At 36.1% G+C, this 19,558-nt stretch overlaps 1 protein-coding gene across 20 annotated transcripts in view; it reads left to right on the forward strand.

Moving 5' to 3' along the window:
* Nucleotides 1-19,558, forward strand: part of IQSEC1 (IQ motif and Sec7 domain ArfGEF 1) — a 247,199-nt gene that overhangs the window by 222,602 nt on the left and 5,039 nt on the right. For 15 of the 20 annotated variants that reach the window (XM_032447347.2, XM_015874690.3, XM_085516914.1 and 12 more), the window contains 10 exons: nucleotides 168-329; nucleotides 2,402-2,524; nucleotides 3,257-3,423; nucleotides 4,362-4,501; nucleotides 5,256-5,285; nucleotides 6,110-6,235; nucleotides 7,716-7,815; nucleotides 10,201-10,362; nucleotides 11,588-11,764; nucleotides 18,560-18,609. In XM_032447347.2, the coding sequence (XP_032303238.2) occupies nucleotides 168-329; nucleotides 2,402-2,524; nucleotides 3,257-3,423; nucleotides 4,362-4,501; nucleotides 5,256-5,285; nucleotides 6,110-6,235; nucleotides 7,716-7,815; nucleotides 10,201-10,362; nucleotides 11,588-11,764; nucleotides 18,560-18,609 (1,237 nt within the window). The remainder of the gene's footprint in view (nucleotides 1-167; nucleotides 330-2,401; nucleotides 2,525-3,256; nucleotides 3,424-4,361; nucleotides 4,502-5,255; nucleotides 5,286-6,109; nucleotides 6,236-7,715; nucleotides 7,816-10,200; nucleotides 10,363-11,587; nucleotides 11,765-18,559; nucleotides 18,610-19,558) is intronic. The other 5 variants (XM_085516928.1, XM_085516923.1, XM_085516930.1 and 2 more) reach the window with 1 other exon arrangement.

Below are 19,558 nucleotides of genomic sequence, written 5' to 3' on the forward strand. Positions count from 1 at the left end.
ACAGCAAACAGTGTGCTCTGTGGCATTTACATTTACCCTGAATCTATATGAGCCCATAGCAGTGTTTGTGAGAAGTGATAGTAAAACTGCTACAAAGTTTTAGTCAGGTGCCTTCAGTGGTAAAAAAAATAATAAACATTGTTTTGTCTTCTCATTTCTCTCCTCAGAAAACCTGAAAAAGGAGTCCAGTACCTAATTGAGAGAGGTTTCGTGCCTGACACTCCAGTTGGTGTTGCTCACTTTCTCCTGCAGAGAAAAGGTCTCAGCAGACAAATGATTGGAGAATTTCTGGGAAATCGACAAAAACAGTTCAACCGAGATGTGTTGGAGTGAGTATTGTATGTAGGAAGGACTAAGCATATTTTAGTCCACAATAAGATGTTTCATCAGGGTAGAGGAAGTTTTGTGCTGCATGTTTCTACATCACTCTGGATGTTGTTCTGAGGGAGGGAGGAGGAAACCAGATTCTAAGGTTTAGACAGCAACACCTCCCTCTAGAGCATAGAATGATAATAATGTACTGAACAAAACAAAATAATACTGTATGCTACATAAGGCTTCATCAGTAACAGAACATAAAAATAATTATTACAGCCAAATGGCCTAAGTGTTAGATTAACAGGGATTTTAGTGTGTGCAGGCACACGCTGGCAAGTTCTGTGCAAACTGTTCATTTTCAAAAGATTAAATAAACAAAATCTGTTTGTATTGTTTAAAAAAAGAAAAGCCGAATGAGAAAACTAAGCTTGAGCAGTATGGTCATTAATTTCCATCCTTATAAACAGAGTAGAGTGAAAATAATAATTAAAAAAAAATTTTAAAAGTTGACTTATTTGAAGAGTGTTCATTTAAAATGTATATTCTTACCTGGAAAGCCTACCTGGCTAAGATGACCCGCAGTGTCTAAAGTCCTTTTGATCACATTCTCTTCATCACCATTATTATGATACTGATATCAAAGGGTATCATTTTGTTAACCAACATTAACAAAAATTCATCAGATTTGACAAGCGCACCAAGACTTATTACCTCTACTATTTCACTTGCTGTGGATGTAAACAAATAATTTGTTACCCCTCCCCTTCTTTTTGGCATTCCATGGGGACTAGAAAAGTCTTGTTTGCTATTTTGAAATATTTACAGAATCTTAACTGATTCCAGTTAAGAATGGTGTACCTGCTGCATCTGTAGTTCATATTACTAAGATTAAGTCCCCTTCCTGTTATGCTGCTGGCCAGCATTTTTCTGGAGGTTCTTATCTGTTCTAATTACTACAGTTGGACTCCAGCTTGCCTGCACATGTGCCATTCATCTTTGGTGGAGAAAAGAGATTTTGAAAGTGTTAGAGAGCTTACAATAGGTGGGAAAAATGTGAACATTACTGCAGAATTGATAAGAGGTTTTTAGGTGTGGATTGCAAGGGGTGTGAGAAATACCAGGCTTGTTTGCTTCCCTGTGCTTCAGCGTAAAAGAAAAAATATGAAGTGAATAAATTGTTTTAGTATGAATCTACAGTAGCTACAATATTATTAGAAAAAACAATGTGAGCTACTCTAATTTGTCACTGTATAGCTATACATTTAAGAAAAGGCTTTTAAAAACAGCTTGTGATTGCTTTCTGTGGTTCCTGCACTACAGTGCTATTACTTGCAGTGATTCATGTCTGGTTATTTAAAAACTAAAAGCAAAGTTTAACCAAAGGAAATTCATAAGCCTGTGATTTTATAGCAGTCTTTAAACAAAGTGTTGGAATGACACAGTTCACACTGTTGATTATCTTTAACTGGTTCTTTTTTATTTTTTGTCAGCACTGTATTTTCAGAGCAAGGAAGTAATTATTTTTCTGTAAATGTTACCTGAAAGACATGGAAAATGATGGGGAGATGAGAATTAAAGCAATAGTAGATGTGTATTAAGATTAGTTTTTTTTCTCAGTATACAAGAACATTCCTAGACATAACCATTTGGTACAGATGATTGCACTAGCTGCAAAATTTGATACTTCGAAAAATATAAACTCCTTGTTGTAGGCACTGGGTAATAATAATTGGTTGACCAGGAAGCATAAACCCAATAATAATTCCTGATATTCCTGAGAATGACATGTTGCTTTGATTAGTCAGACATTTGTCATTCTAGAAACTCTACTGCTAAATAAAAAAAGATAAAATAAAATAAAAAATACCCAACCACAAATAAGAGCCTCCTTACACATACACTTTCTCATTGATCTGTTCTTTGCAATCCTTCCTTCATAATTCACCTACAGTTATTGCAGTTGCTGCTGAGGGGTTTCAAACAACTCCATAAAATGTGAAAAGGCTTTTTGGTCTCAAAATCTTACCTACAGTGCTGTACTGCTGGAAATTAAATAACCCAGTGGCTTTTGTTTTTATCCCAGTTGTGTTGTGGACGAGATGGACTTCTCAACAATGGAACTGGATGAAGCACTCAGGAAATTTCAGGCTCATATCCGTGTTCAAGGAGAAGCTCAGAAAGTAGAACGGCTCATTGAAGCTTTTAGGTATAACACTGAAATAAATTATTCAGTCACGAGGAACTTGCTATTGTCTAACTGTCAGACTGGAGAACTGGGGAAATTGAGTCTAAGTTATTTTCCTGCTTATTTGCACTGTCCTTGTGAGCCAAGTACAGTCTCAAATACAGCATATTGTTTGTGGTAGTTTCAGTAAGTATGAAAATAAGAAGTTCTATATGCTACTGCTGTTCATGTAACTTATTTGCAGTAATGAAGAAGGCTCTGCATCAGTTAAAAAGAAATGCAAGTTATTTTTTAATGTCTCTATCAATATAATTGCATATAATATTTGCATTTTATATGAGTAAAATTATATGTTTGTTTACTTTTTAGAGTCTATTTGCTTTTATCCTTTCGTTAAGCATTTTAATAAGAGCAGAATAGAGAGCATTAATTTATTAATGCTGGGCAGATGTAAACCAGCAGCAAGCTAAAATCAATGCTGTGTTCTAAACTGGTATCAGTGACTGTTACTGAAAATAAAAAAAGCTGAAGTTAGTGGAGCTCAGGATCCATACTGAGAAGTTAAAAAGGCAGTTAAAGCCAAAAGCCTTCCATTATTCTAGGACAGGCTTATAAAAATGTGGGAATGGAAAATAAAATGTTTGTATAGAACGTGAGTAATTGCACAGCCTCTGGAACGTAGCAATTGGTTTATGTGGTGAAATTATATTAATTCATAGCACTGAAAGCTTTCCCCTCTCTCCTTTTTTATAGCCAACGTTACTGCATCTGCAATCCAGGAGTTGTGAGGCAGTTCAGGAATCCTGACACCATCTTCATTCTAGCTTTTGCCATTATACTGCTGAACACAGATATGTACAGCCCAAATGTGAAACCGGAACGGAAAATGAAGCTAGAAGATTTTGTCAAGAACCTCAGGGGTAAGCCAGCTCTGACCATGGGGCTTGTTCCTGCTGATATCTCCTGCCTTCTAAAATCCCCATCGCTTGTGAAGGTTTTAGATATTTTTGCAATACTGAAAGCAGAACAAAACATACAGCATTTTGTCACTTTTGTCTTTCTTGAGGAGATGTATTTGCAGCCCTTTTATTGTTATTTCTTTCAGTGCAGCTGAAAAGTTACTGTTACCATGTACCCAGAACTATCCGGTGCCTCAAACTTTTAAATGCAATTGAAGTTTACCACACTTAAACCCTTCACAAAGTCCAAGGTCAACCCATAAAGATAATAGGTTACTGCTTTAAAACTAGTGTGAAAAAATAAATATGCATGTCCCTGTCCCAGAAATGCTAGCTTTCAGTCACTTACTGAAATCAGACTCTTTCCAATGCTGTTAAAAGCGCATGACCAAGCTTTCAACTTCCAGGCATTTGTTGGGATGCTTGTATGCTGATGACAGTCACGCTGTACTGAACAGTGGCATTGTAAATAGGCCGTTCTGTTGATCAGTTTTTTCCAGGCTAAATTAATTACCTTTACAATTATACAGGAAATGCTGGTTAAATTAATTTTACATGTTATTCATAAGGTTGTCTTGTAGAAATGAATCTGTGAGCAATGTTGGCTAATACTGGGGCAGTATTTCTTTAAAGAGAAAAAATAATTATCATTGAAAATTAGCCTTTTTAGGGATTAGTTTTAGATTAATTATTGAAAAACAGAAAAATAAACCTAATAGTTTGATTTTGATCAATGCCTTGTTGTATGGAGATAGCAAGCATATGAGCAAAACTCAGTGCTTCACTACACAGCTACATTACTGAGGCCATGTGGGTAAGGTGGGCCCAAGAACAGCATGGGAAATGTCCAACAGCTATGAATCAAAACCAACTGATCATAAAACTGTTGGTTTCTGTAGGTGTGGATGATGGTGAAGATATCCCTCGAGAAATGCTGATTGGGATTTATGAGCGGATCCGCAAGCGGGAACTGAAGACAAATGAGGACCATGTGTCCCAAGTCCAGAAGGTTGAAAAGCTCATAGTAGGAAAGAAACCTGTAAGTCTTTGCCCAGAATGTAAATTACTACATATTAAGGAGATGCAGGGCAATGCACAGCATAGGAGAATATGTAATTACATTGCTCAGATGTATAATTTGGTTATTAAAAAGCAGAAAGCTGAAACTGTCAAAATAATAAATTATTATAAGATTGTCTTTTATTTTAGAGTATTCACAGTGCAGATGAATCTGTTTTAGTCTGATACTTGTGAATAATGATATTCCAAATCATAAATATGATTTAAGATATTTTTCCAGCATTTTCTCTCAATAAAATGTGATGTTATAGAGAATCATATTACAACATTTATGCTGTCAGTTATGACTCCAGAATTACAAAGGGTAGCAGAGAACTTCTATTCATATCCACGTTTTTCTGAGCTTTGCAGCTAGCTCAGTGAGCTGGTATTTGTAAAAGGAGATCATGTCATTTTGTCAGAGAACTTAATCTGGAAATGGGGTCCAAGGAATTCTAATGCTGGTTTTGAATATCCTGAGATACCTCATGCTTTGCTGAGAGGAGAAACAATGCTACGAGGAAGTCCAAGGATCAAGGATCTTCTACTGAGATTCTTTTTTAACTGTGTGAAAGAAAACATAGGAAATAGCCAGTAGTCTTTATTGATAGAAATATTTGTTTTTTACTTTATAGGCATTTAGTCATAGTAAGACCATGACGTATTTACTTGCTATGATACAGTACTGTGTTTCTCTGAAGTTTAATGAACTTGTATATGTCTTTCTACTGTAGATTGGATCTCTGCATCATGGACTTGGTTGTGTAGGTATTTTTCTCGCATTCATTCAAAGTTTGTAGTTGTTTTAAGTGGTGGTGATGCACTCTGTTACATTTTAGCATTTTCAAAAATTGGGCTTCTACCAAGGAAATATTTTCCTGTTGTTGTATATATATAAGATATAAATGTGAAATATGTCCAGTTACCAAAGAATATTCACTACTTGAAAGTTTAAAGGGTTACTTTTAATATTGTTAACAAAGCGTAATCTTTTGCATTTGAAAGAAGCATATCTCACTCACTATCTCCTTTGGAGATAGGTTCAGCAGGCATTTCCAATAAAAAAATGGAATATAATTCTTGGTTTTGTTGCTGGCATGAGAAAATGAACCATCCTGAAAATGCATTTAATATCCTCATGTCACCTTTTCCTTGGTATCAGAGAATGAAAAAACTGACCTCAGTGGCTGACAGAAAGTAATCTACAGTGTTACTGAATTTGTCATCTCACGAAAACTCGTTTTACATATTGATATGTAAAAATGATCAGGAAAGCAAATATAATTTGCTATGAGCTTTATCTTGAGTTTTGTTAAAGTTTTATTGTTTCACAAAGTAAGACTCTACCCCTAACAAGCCAGCCACTGGCATCCAAATGCAGGCTGTTAGAATTGATATAAGAATATTGTCAAAGTTTGTAGGATATAATTTTTTGTTGTTGTTGTTTTGTTCCTACTTTGCTAAAAAAAGTGTAATGATCCTAGAGGTAAAAGATATTTGAATTATTCATAAATGACTCCAGGTATGAAAGGTCCTCTTTATTGACCTAATATTGCTATAGTAACCATGAACTTTTGTATTACCATAGGTCCTCTCCCTACCCCACCGAAGGCTCGTTTGCTACTGTAGACTCTTTGAAGTTCCTGATCCAAATAAACCTCAGAAGCTTGGGTTGCACCAGCGAGAAATATTTTTATTTAATGACCTTCTTGTGGTATGTATTTTCAGTTTCAGGGGGTCTTGTTTTGTTTTGTTTTGTAAGATTACCTTTGCAAATGAAAAGATTCAGAGAGGACTGGTTTTCCTTTTTACTCACCATTAAACCTGATTGTATTACAAGACTTATTCTGTTCACGTGCTTAACATGGAAACAAACTTTTGCCTGTTATTCTCATAGGAGTGTAGGAGTAAGGACTATGATGTGGGAGGCCTCTACTGAACTATCACCGGGTTGTTCATAGCATTTTTTACCTATTGCTTATAAAAACTAAAAGATTCTTTTTCTGGAGAACTTTGGGAGGGGACAAATGGCTTTTTTCTCCTTTTCAGTGTATGCTATAACTACCTCTGGGGTTGGAAAGACTTCTAGTGTGGTATTCAGAAATGCCTGCCTCTATGAAGTCAGCAGCAATAAGTGCATGCACATTCCTGGAAATAAATATCTTTTACTCTGAACTCCAGCAATCTCAGAATGATTAATATTTTAATTTTCTTAGTTTTCATCACTATATATAAACTATTTTTAAATGGAAGCCTTTTACTGGTTATTGCACTTGAGCATAAGAAAGTACTTAAATACAATAGCTCTTCTTATAAAAACAGAAATAAACCCTAGCTTAACTATATCTCTAAGGAATGTCTCCCTTCAATAAATAATGAATTCCAGTTACTTGCAGAAAAACAAGATCATGTATCACTGTGGTTGTCATGGATGTTGTATAAGCCAAGCATGTTTATTCACTGAAAAGGGAATAGGATGTGTAAATGTGAGTTTGGATGTAAACTGGTAAAGTGCTGTCACCTTCAGGCTGCCAACTTCTTGTTCATTTTTATCATCTACTTAGATGCCTGTAATTTTATCAGAATTTTCTGTAATTAGTGTAGAGGTAATTTGTTAGTTTTAGTAAAATGCTACAGAAAAAGCAAAAATTAGAAAGAACTATTAAAAATAATCTCTTGATACTGGAGAGTGATTCCATTCACTACCTAGGAGAACCCCAGAACTGATGTAAATAGGGTTATATTACTTGTGTTGTAGCAAAAAGTAAACGTATCCACAGAACTTGGAGCTTTTGTTCAGTTAGGGACTGATAGGGGAAAACGTGGCTTCTTTGGATGAGATGGTGTGAGACAGTATTTGTAGGTGTACAGAAGTGAAACAGGCTTGGAAGATCACACTGCAGGTGAGAGGAAGGGCTAAGAATTAAACTTGGGTGGAGAAGTCCATACCAATGGACTGTCTGAAGTCAAAATGTAAGAAAGCATGAAGGAAAGTGTGGTAGCAGTTAATTTTTTTAAAAGGATGATTTAAAGATAGATGTTTTTCCTAACATGCATAGTGTACAATAAAGCAGCAGATTAAATACATAAGTTGAATTATGAAAAAAGAACGAAAAAGCAAGTTAATTTTTGCTAGCAGGTTATAAATGAGTGATAAAATGGATATTTCACTTTATTTATTTGATAACTTTTAGGTGACCAAGATATTTCAAAAGAAGAAGAACTCTGTTACATACAGCTTTCGACAGTCCTTTTCCCTCTATGGCATGCAAGTTCTTCTTTTTGAGAACCAGTGTAAGTCTTTTCTCTCTTTTTAGATGATCCTTCTATTTATTAAAAATAAAAATAAAAATGGTATGAAACAAAGGGATGGACAGGACTTGATTCTAAATTCAGGAATAAATTTGCTGTGAGTTGAGTTTAGGCCTGAAGGTTACAGCCTGGTGTCAGCATACGAAGACTGCCGTTAGGCTGATAGTTGTCAGAAGCCAGATCTAGTCAAATGTGTTTTGTGAACACTTGTAAATAGTGGAATGGTTGTAAAGAAGCAAATACATTGTAAATGTTGCTGAATTAATTGTACAATTAGCTGGAACTCGGTGTATGATAATAAAGGCTATTATAGTGCTTTTTATAATTTAAGACACTGTTTCATGTATTTTCCTGATTTGGTCTTACCTTTGTTTAATAGTTACTCAAATATAAATCCAGACAGAATTAGGCAGAGATTCTGGATTAAAGTTTGTATTTTCTGCCACCTTTTTGTTTATGTCAGCTGAAATCTGCATCAATTCAGTATTCCCTAATGCTTTCTCATTCTTAGCAGTCAACAGCCCAACAGAAAGGTAGTGTTTTGCTCACACTCCTGCAGATTTTAAAGCCAGAGGCAGTATCAGTAATAATGTGGCTAAGCACAGTTGTTTGCATGGTTCACAGGGAGGCAGTCTGTTTGATGAAACCTCGACTTTCATGATAAATTGGATACATTTCAGTTTGACATTCAGTAGTTCCTGTGCTTTTCTCTTGTGAGAAAAGCATTTGTCCTTGAAAATGTGCTCCAATGCTCATCTCACTCAAAAGAAATTACTGGTTTTTGTGAGTCAAAGCATCTGGAGATTTTGAATGTGAAGGCCTCATAGCAGTGATGTAGCCTGTGAATTATTTTTATGCAAACGTGTTCTTTCTTTCTAATGCACATTTTATATAATATAAATTTCATTTTTACAGAGGAACAGCAAATATTTCTGCACTGGATTCTATTATAAGTAGAATAATATTTATTTGCTCTGAATTCAGTTAACAAATAAAAACGAAAATAAAAATCCCGTAAGCATACCAAGTAGGAACACTTTATTCAAGTAAACTTATATCTATAGTGAAACCTGGAAAAAAGGATTTAATTCTTGCTGGCAAGCTGTAGGCATTCCACTGAGTCACTTCAGTAGACGTATTTGGGTTTCTCAGGTAAGACATTCCAGAAGATGATGAACGAGTGAGCTGATTGTACTTCTACTTCTGCTGTCTCTTGGGTAGGATGTAGTGATTTTTCACTTGGGAAAGAGAAGTATTGTTCTTGTCTGAGTTGTAAAATTGATAATTTCTGTTTTCCCTGTTCCAGTCAAGATTTAGGGTATCTTGGCCAGAGCCATTGTGCCATTCATTAAACCTATGTAGTGGCTGTCAGGATCAGCTGATTTTAAATGAATAAAATCTAGCGTAATTAAGGGAGAAGAAACAATACTGGTTTGGATAGTAGTGAGGTTGAACAAAATGATTTGGGTTAATAATAGAAATCAGCTATGTTGATGAGTGAATGAGATCCAAAAAGAGAAATTATGTCATTTATCTCTAGTAAAAAAGTAGACTACAGGGAATGTGTTTTCCATTTTCAGTCAAAATCACTGAAAATACTCAGGACAAGTAAATCTTTTTAGAGAGAGTAGATCTCTAATCTAAAACTTATGCCAATGCTTCCTGATGCTTAATTAATGTGTTGTAGGAAAGTATCACTTGGAAATAAGACATTTTGTTCGTATAATATGTGTTATAGGCATGAATTATTATTACATTATTGAGTAGCTGTTAAAATTTGTCATCTCATACAGCTGATGAGACAAGGAGGGTTTACTGAAAGTTCTGCTTTTTATATGATGGTGCCCATGATATGGACCATGTTACTTTCTCAATATGTAATTTCACAGGTCATTTAACTTTTTTTTTTTTTTTTTTTAAATCAACTAAGTAGGATGCCCAGGATGCAAACCTACTAGGGAATATTAAAAGCTACATTACATGCTAGTGTGTGTCTGTATTCCTGGTAATGTTAAATTAGAAGGATGAGTCCGTTTCAAGTCCTTGAAAAATATTTGAGTAGTCTTTACTCGGCAAAACTTAAACTGATTAAGCTAGGTAATGAGATCTATTCCATGAAGTAAAAATTGTCAGCCCCAATACATTTTTCTTTCTTTCTGTAATTTTTCTTTTATATTGTATATGATACCTTAAGGATAATAGCTGCATAAAGATTGCCTTCCAATATTTAATCTGTATCTCGACAGTTTGGCAGTTCCATAATGTCTTAGAGATTTTTGTTTTTCTGTACCTTTTGACTTTTATTTCTCTGATTTTGCCACCTAGGTTAATTTGCTTTGGTATTTATATCTTCACTCTTTCTTCTAGATTATCCCAATGGCATACGGCTCACATCAGCTGTTCCAGGAGCAGACATCAAAGTACTAATAAATTTCAATGCACCAAATCCTCAGGACAGGAAGAAGTTTACAGATGATTTGAGGGAGTCAATTGCAGAGGTTCAAGAAATGGAAAAACACAGAATAGAGTGTAAGTACAAAGGTACATATAGTAGAGCATTTCAAACTAACCAAAGTAAGGAAGTCTTTATTGTCTGTATAGGCCTTTAGAACTCATCACGAGTTCAAAATAACATGGCTTTTATTCCTAAAAGATGAAAAACCCAGTGATCCCTTAAACTTCATCTAGGTTCGTTTACAGTTATTTAAAACAGTATAGATGCAGTGGAGAGTTATCTTGGACAAACTGTAAATTGCAAAGGATTTATAATTTGTAGTATAAATTACAGTAAAAAATTAAAGAGTAAATTATGTGACTGAAATTTTTCATGATGGCCCTTCAGATAATTTTCAATGCATTTTTCGACATGCTGGAGGGAAAAGAGGCCATCCAGAGAAACCCTGAGAAACTAAAGAGGTGGAGCCATGCGAATTTCAGGAAATTCAACAAGGCCAAGTGCAAGGTTCTGCACAAATAGAGGCTGCTTGGAGAAGCAGCCCTGAGAAGGACTTGGGGATGTTAGTTTAGGGAAAAACTCAATGTGAGTCAACAAAGTGCGCTTGCAGCCCAAAAGCCAACCATATCCTGGGCTGCATCAAAAGTAGCACAGCCAGCAGGGCAAGGAAGGTGACTCTCCCTTGTCAGACACCGCCCATAGTGCTGCACCCACTTCTGGGGCCCTCCAGCATAAGAAGGATATGGACCTGTTGAAGCAGGTCCAGAAGAAACCTCAAGCATCTCCAGAGGACTGGAGCACTTCTCCTATGAAGAGACGATAAAGAGAATTGGGGTTGGTCAGCCTGGAGAAGTCTCTGGGAAGACCTTGTGGCCTTTCAATATATTAAAGAGAGCAGGGTATTAGAACTAAGTTATCTTTAAGGTCCCTTCAAATCCAAACCATTCTGTGATTCTGCTTTTTTTTCCTGCACTTCTACATTTACATTCCTGTATGCTCGTGAGTAGGTAGCTTTCATACAAATCTACATATTTTGCTGGATTTCATGTGACTGTCTAATCACAGAATTTTATCTTCAGTTTTTCCAACAGAACAATAGCCTTTCATCCTGTACGTTGTGCCTTAAGGCTGCTGGTACAGAGCTAAAGTTCCTCTCTTGTATTTATCATCATCTGCCAAAATGAACACTTAGCTGTTACGCAGAGTATATATGTGATCACATACAGGAATTGTGATGTTACTATGTGCTTCATTATAGCCAGTAACTATGAATTGAAAAATTATTCTCTTTTCTTTCAGCTGAGCTAGAAAAACAGAAGGGGGTGGTGCGTCCAAGCATGTCTCAGTGCTCCAGTCTGAAAAAAGATTCTGGCAATGGGACGCTGAACAGAGCTTGCCTGGATGACAGCTACGCTACAGGGGAAGGGCTGAAAAGAAGTGCACTGAGCAGCTCCCTTAGAGACCTGTCTGAAGCAGGTATGCACTGCCTTTATCTCCTTGCTCTGGCTACTGCATGCAAAGATGTGTGATTTATGCATAAGTCTCAGCTCACAGTAGGTTTTAAGAACTGAACACTGAAACTTGAGTAACTTAAAATAACACCAAAACTTCAGACATTTTTAATAGCTCCGCTTTCATACTTTGTGTTTAATTTCTATTGTTTTTTTTTTTTTTACCCTTGTTCTGTTGAGCCACAATTATTTGAAAACATTTAAACCATTGTAGATTGCTATATATACTTTAAAAGGAGAGTGAAGACAGTGGAAAAATTGTAAGTGTTCTATAGAAAAAACGGTTGACTTGCGCTAAGAGTAACCCACTTAGTTTACCTTTCTCTTTTTCTTCTGCTTTGCTTCTTCCCTTGATAAAGTAGGCTTAGAAAAAAAGAAACTGGTCTCTGTGTAATAATTGCTTTCTGTGTATTTTGTGCTCAAATGTACCTGTGTTACCACATTGATGAATGAAATTGAGTGAAGCCCTACTAAATTCTGTTCAGAGCTATGTAATTCAGCTATACAGTGTCCCCAATTCTATTTTATTATCTTGCAACTCAAGATAAAGTTCCTAATTCTTGTAAAAGAGGTGGTTGTGAAATTTTATTGCCAATATAATGAAAGAAACCATTCTGGAAAAGAATACTGATATCCCACAAAACCACTCGTGTTTCTAACATGCATTAGCTGATTAATATAGCTAAGGACTGGTAAGGAGTGGTGGTGGGACTTAGTAGCTAAAGAAGAATCAGGGGAAAGTTTGGTATGTGTTATTTTGTGATTCGTGTGTGTAGTGCACAACTGCCATACCCATGGTAATACAGGCTACTGCAGGTAGTAAGCTTGTGTTTCAGTGTTAAGTGTGATTCCTGTCATTGCAAGAAGTCACATCTGAACACTCTGCTCAGTATTCAGAAAGTGCTTCTGGAAACAGTAGCAACTATATTTTTTATTTTCTTTAGTTCATAGTCTGTGTTGCCTAATCTGACTTGTTCTTTTAATCGCAGTGATGGTTTTCAGTATAGTCATAATTTCAGAACTGTGTCTATCTTCGGTAGTAGATGCTATTAGTCTTTTTCTTTTTAAACTGAAGAATCGATTCTGGCTACAGTGCAATGAATAGAATCACTGTAAACTAAAACTATAGGCAATGCTTTGTGGGTCTATGTATGTGCATATAAGTATATAGAGAGTAAGCTCTTTCAATTGTTTTATTCTCCATTTAGACTTCCATACTCATGCCCATTTGCTTCATACGAAAGACCTAGGGCCTTGATCCAAAATGAAGTTGAATTTTTTTGCCTGATTGGCTTCAATGGATTTTTGATCAAGCCACTAAGTCTTCACCACTACTGTATCTCAGATTTGAGGATACTTTCATCATCCCTTTTTGTTGTTTTGTTTTTATTTCACTAGAATGAGAACTACCATATTGTTAAATATGTGAGTTCAGTAGGTATGCTCACACATAAATGTAAATCCTTATCGATTTTTTTTCATCACAAAGGAATTTTTCATCCCAGTCATTCAAACGTTGCCATAAATTTAAATTCATGTTCTGGGTGTTATGCAATAAACAATAATTCATAATCATGAAAACATCACCTTTCAACAGGACATGCATACATTTGGCATGCTTATTACTGAAGATAACTTCTTTTCCATGATAAAATATAGAAATCATACACAGACAGTAGGGTTTATCAATGAGTTTGTTAAACCCAACTAAACTTAATTTTAATGAGTTGAGAATTATGGAGAGTTTCTGTTTGGTCTTGTGCAGTGCAACTGACTTGAAAAATGACATGTTACTGGCTTTGTTACTTCATATCATAATTTTACTGGAGTTATACCAACAGTTTCTACCTTTTCTCAGTGACTAGCTTGTATGTGAGGCTGACTTGGTTTTGATATGGGAAAGATAATTCACAGAGTAACAAATGCATCACTTTCAGTTAGCAGATAATATCACTTCAGAGTATTTTTGTAAAGAGCTGCTCAGTTAGGTTGCCTCAGGTCTTTTTGTGGTATGGAACGTGGGATCAACAAGAAGAAATGAGGAGTGGGACTATTTAGGGTGTGTGTCTTTCTGTAGGATGGAAGTGAATTTTCAAAACTATATTTAATAAAACAACACAAAACAGTCCATTACTGTCAACCAGATGTCACAGTAGTGAATAGTGACTGTAGAAACAGACTTTACATTTCTGCCTTGGAAAACTGTGTGAATGGATAAACGTAGATCTAATAAATGTCGATACCAGAATGATTCTGACCCTTAAGCTGTAAACCACAAGGAAAAACAAGATTCCTCTGTCAGAAAGTGAATGTCAGGAGCCACTTTCTGAGGTCAGTCTTCTGTGTATTTGCCATGATAGTTTAGATGGTAGTTGTGAAAATGATGTGAATGAGGTCCTGATTTTGTGGATAGTATTGATTGCTGTGGATTGACAGTTACTGCCAAGGACTAAAAAGCATAATGTGGCAACCAACTGCTCGAAGGTGTGAATGTGTCAGAAGCATTTGTGCTTTATTCTTTCTCAAAAGAAGAGAGTTGTTTTTACTAGATGTTCTTGAACTACAGTTGAGGAAGGACTGAGATTTTGTTTAATAATTTGGAGTTCTTAATTTACATAAAAATATTAAACAATAAATTCTAATGCAGTTATAGCTGAGCTTTGTGAAGTCTGGTAGAATTACGACCTTTTCACCATTTATGCAATATACAGTTATTTCATTAGGAGATTTAGAGGAAGATGTGGAAAGTGTAGCCATTAAGTACATGGGAAGATTGATTTGTTTGCCAAAGCAGAGCATGGATTAAGCTATGGGAGTTTCCAATGCTGTATGCCTCTCAGGTTTCTTGGATGACTTTGGGCTTATCAATCTGAATGCCAGATTTCTGTTCCTGTACAAGCTAGTTCTTTCACATCAGGCTTACAGCAGTGAGCTGTTGTGGAAATCAAGCTTTATGCCCCTCACCCTCAATATTTGAGGTGGGGATCGTATTTATTGCATTGGTTTAAAAGTTACAGTGTACTGAAATCAGCACAGAAGCGCAGGGTGGTGCAGTGGTTACTATGAATATAAATAGTGTGTGTCTCATAATCTCCTGAGCAGTCTCAAAACAATCACAGACCAGTAGAGATCACTTTTAAAAGCATTTGCAGTAAAGCAGTCCCAGCATTAAAGTAATTCCATCTATATACTCCGTTTAGTCTATTTGTTGACCATTAACTTTTTGAAATATTTCTTCCTACATTCAGGGGAAAAAGTTTCTCCATCTCTCCCCCACAAACATTCAGTTTCGTTTATTTATTTCCAGAACAGTTTATTGTAAATTATAATTATAAAAATGATTGCAAAACTTTTCTGCATTTTAATCCCCTTAAAGAAGCTCTGGCTTCATGCAATTACAGAATCCCTTAATCTGTTGACTCAGTCTGTGATGAGCTGGCGCATTCCCTTGGCTCTTTCCTCATCTGATGCAGGCAAGGTTACTAGGTTATCTTCTTCCTCCCCCATGGATTTTGCTGCACCTTATAGAACATAGGATACCAGCATTCTTTTCCTCCCTTACCAGAAGAGTTTTCTGATCAGGGAGAGGTTTTCCCTTTGTCTTCCCGTGTTTTTGTTGTTCAATTTCCTTTTCTTCAATGGAATAGCAACAGTAATGGTCACTATATACTTTAATAATTTTTATTAAAGTTTTTTGTGGTTAGTCTATGTCAGCACCAAATTATTCTCTAGATATATTGTATAAAAACACCTTGTGCTGTGTATGGCCACCTTTGTATCAATACCATTCCTGTCTTCTGGAAAAGACACCGTTTGCTTTTCCAGTGAAGGAGGCCAGTAAGGCCACATGTAGTTGTGTTGTCTCCTCACGTTCTGGAACTTAATCAGTATTTTGAGGATAATTTTTTGAAGAAACCAAGCAACTGTTTTCACAGTTGGTCTTAGATCTCAGGATTATCACTGCCTCACACAGAAAACAAGATGAAAACATTAATGTTACAAAGAGACATTTCTTCCTGAGAAGTGGGCTCTGTAGATTATCACAGAGTATATTGTTCAGAGAATTTTGAGCCAGTTATGTTGGTGGCATCCATTCTGTCCATAGCTGGGTGGTTGCAGATTCTGCTGCTGCTGCTGTGAATATAATTTCATAGCCTCTGTAGATTGGTGTAATGACTCATTGTTACAAGAGCTGCTAAATTAGTTTGCTTTATCGAAAAGACAATTTAAAACTTATTTTCCAAACTTTTTTTCAAGACCTACAAAGCCAAATTGTATATTTTCGTTATATCACTGTACTGCATTAGCTAAAGAACCCTCGTGTCTACCATCAGTGAGTTGTTTGAATGAATCAGAATTACTGAAATAAATTAAAACCCACACTAAATAACAATCTTAAAAAATTCAGTGGAACAGAATATATTAAGCAAAAGTGATCTTCAGATTTGATAAGCACCGCCTTGTTTTGTATCACAGTGCTAAGCTATTAAGCTAGCTGAGTTACTCTTACACACAATTCTAGCACAGTCACCTTCTTCCTGAAATGCAATTTGAACTGCTGCTTTAGAAAGACATTTTTTAGATGGTTTGCCAATACAAAGGCCGGAGTACAGTCTTGTATAAACACAGACTGACAGGAGAGTGCTCTGGAGGATTTAGTTAATATCTTTCATGTTGCGCCATAGGCCAATGCAGAATTGGTTCAATTTGTTTTCAAGAAAATAAATCAAGTTTTCTATGTAGGGATAGTGCCTATCTGTGGGAAATTACAGGCATTTAAAATAGGATTTTCCATTTGTTCTTGGCTCGTACTTCTTTGCCTTGAAGTTATTCTAAGCAAAAATCCATCTGTCTCTTTCTGTCCATATATGCTGCATTCATGGTTATTTCGTTTAAGTACTTTCACTCCCACAATATTTCCACAAGATTTCCCTGTTTTCTTTTATTTTTGGCCATACCTAATGACTTATGGCAACTGTCAGTCTTACTTGCAATATTCACTAAGTTAAGAGATGGCTGTCTTTCTGTTTTTGTGTAAACAAGCAATAGTTATTTGAATGTTAATCAGTACTAATCCCACTAGCAGAGCAGCAGAAGATCAAAGCCTAGAAGTGAAAGTAAAGTGTTGTCATAACCCTGAGAGGGTCAGTTGTGATTTTGATGAGACTCAAACTTGCAGCAAGAGTTGTATGACAGTCTGTCTAGAGGGAGCTGCTCAAAATTCCAACAGACTCAAAAGGTGACCAAAACACTTTGACCACAAACACTTTTCCCTGAATTTAATGTCAGTGCAGGAGGTTGTACTTGTGAGTAACTCTCAGTGATAACAAGAGGATTAAATGTTGCTGTAACCCAGAGAGAACAGTAGCTCTTAAAAGAAAGTTGTATTGCAGGGCTGCATCCCATGACCAAGTATGTCAAAGTTGTGTGCATAGATCCAGTAGTCTTAGGTTATAATCCTAGATCATACTGATCCATATGAGTTGTGGATGTTCTAAACTTGTATCTGAGAGGACTTGTCAAAAAGCAAAGGCAAACCTCCCAGGCACCACTACCAAACCAGTCCCAAAGTTCTTCTCCTGAACCATCTGCAATACATGACAGATATTAGGGGGCTTTGGGGCTTCTAAAGGTGAGGATGTGTGACTCATAGGGTCAGTGATTCTGAAATTCTCACATTCCTCTCCAAAATCACCTGTTAGTGTAGGAAATTGTGTAGTCAGAGATCTGCCAGCGCAGAGTGGAGATTCACTGATACTTGGTATTGCAGGAAAATGGCTGTACTGAGAGAACGTATGTTTCTAAAAAGATACAAATTTTACAGCAGCTTTGAGAACCTGGCTATTCTTCAAAGATTAGCATTGTTTGTACACCTTTCCAGTAAAGTATATTGAAACTTTCCTAAGCAATGCTCAGTTCCCCTGCAGCCATGGGCTATTATCTCTCCTTTGAAATGAGACATAAAATCTGGGATCTTGTATCCTATGTATAAGCACTGAGGTATTCTGGCTCTTTAGGCAAACAGCCTGGAATTTCACGTGTAGCTGTAGGCTAATGACTTGGGCAATCCGTGAGCATTGAAGCAAACAAGTCCATCAAACTTAAAGCACTGCACAGCTAAACAAACAAAATCCTGCCATAATGTCAAGACAGATTCCAGTTTTATTTATTAATTAAAAAAAAAAAAAATTAAGTTTAGTTTCTTTTAAAGCATCATGAAAGCAGATTATATGAAATCCACTGAGGTTCGAAATTGAAATGCTAAACTGATGCCACTGGCATTCCCCAACAATGAAGTTCAGAATATGCCAATGTTAGATCATACATTTAAGATAATGCCACCCAACGAATATATATCAACAGGTCTTTAAAGAAAACTTCATAAAGAATTAGATACCAGGAAATCGAACAACTTAATTCTTGCTGGTCAACATCATGACCTCACTGCTAAATGTAGATGTTGAGTTACATGTGTTTTAGGAGTTGTACAAATTGCAGTATCACACCCCAGTACTTACAGTTGATTCACTGCAGAAGTGCCTTCTAAGTTAATGTCAGACACAGAAACTTAATTTAACTAATGGCCTTAAAAATCTAAGTTTCTGCCTTAGTAGCTGTTGTACCAGTCCAGTGCAATGTTAATTCCCCTGCAGCCCCCTAGTAGCATTTAGAGACTCCTCTAGCGATTGAGGGAAAGCGGCTGTTTTTCACCCGGGTCTTGTCTCAGTCTCTAATCTATGGTGTTGCATGTCCTGGGCAGGCAAGCGTGGGCGACGCAGCAGTGCAGGATCGCTAGACAGCAATATGGAAGTAAGTAGGAAGTTACTGATGTCTAGCTGGATGTGATGATGTGCATTTCAAACCTTTCTTTTATATACATATTTTTTTGCTCTTTTTTCTTCTAACGTATAACCTGCCTGCCTCAAGTAAAATGCATGCCTAGGCTACTCACTTTGTATTCTTCCAGCTTAAAAAGCACTGACAGCTTGTTTTAGACCAACGCCATTTTTGGTTTGAGCTAACCTTGTTCCCTTTGTTCCTGCAAGCATGGTTAAATGAATATGATGTGTCCTTTTGCCACCATTTCAGTCTAGTCCCAGCTTAAAAGCCCACTTGCTCTTTGTTACAAAGTACACTGTTCTTGCTGTTTGATATTTAGCTAAAACTATTGATTTTCATGCTCAACCATTCCCATTGCTTATTTTCTAGTTAAATTGCTCAGTGTATGCAGTCATGACGCCATGGAATTGCACAGATAGGGCATGGGAGGAAAAAAAAAAAAAAAAAAGAAAAGACAGGTTAATTCAATGTGGATTTCATGAGATTTCATTCATCTTCAAACCATTTATATATACTGTTCATGTCTGAATTCAGCTTGCAGATTTTTTTTTCCTTTTTTTTTTATTTTTTTTTTCTTATCATTTGCTTTAGGTAGGATGCAGTTTAAGTCTAGCACCCTTTGCACAGTAAATGTTGTGTCCCATATCTCTCTTTATGAAATACAAACCCCAAACTTCCAGAAACTAAATAGACCATTCCAAGCTAAATAATAGAAAACATTGGACCACAGCACAGAAAGAAACAATCACATAGAAAACTTAGTGGCAAAAGTGATGTGGTTCCATTTAACACATAATTTAGAGGTAGGCTTAAGAAGCAGCATTGTGGTGTATAATAGTAAAACACTACTATTTAAATAAGTTTTAAGTACTGTTTTTGAAATCTGAATCATAATGTTTGCTGCTATGTGTTTAACCTT

Source organism: Coturnix japonica, chromosome 15 (genome assembly GCF_054131305.1).
Source record: "Coturnix japonica strain WE chromosome 15, WE-NBRP24, whole genome shotgun sequence".
Classification (NCBI taxonomy): domain Eukaryota; kingdom Metazoa; phylum Chordata; class Aves; order Galliformes; family Phasianidae; genus Coturnix; species Coturnix japonica.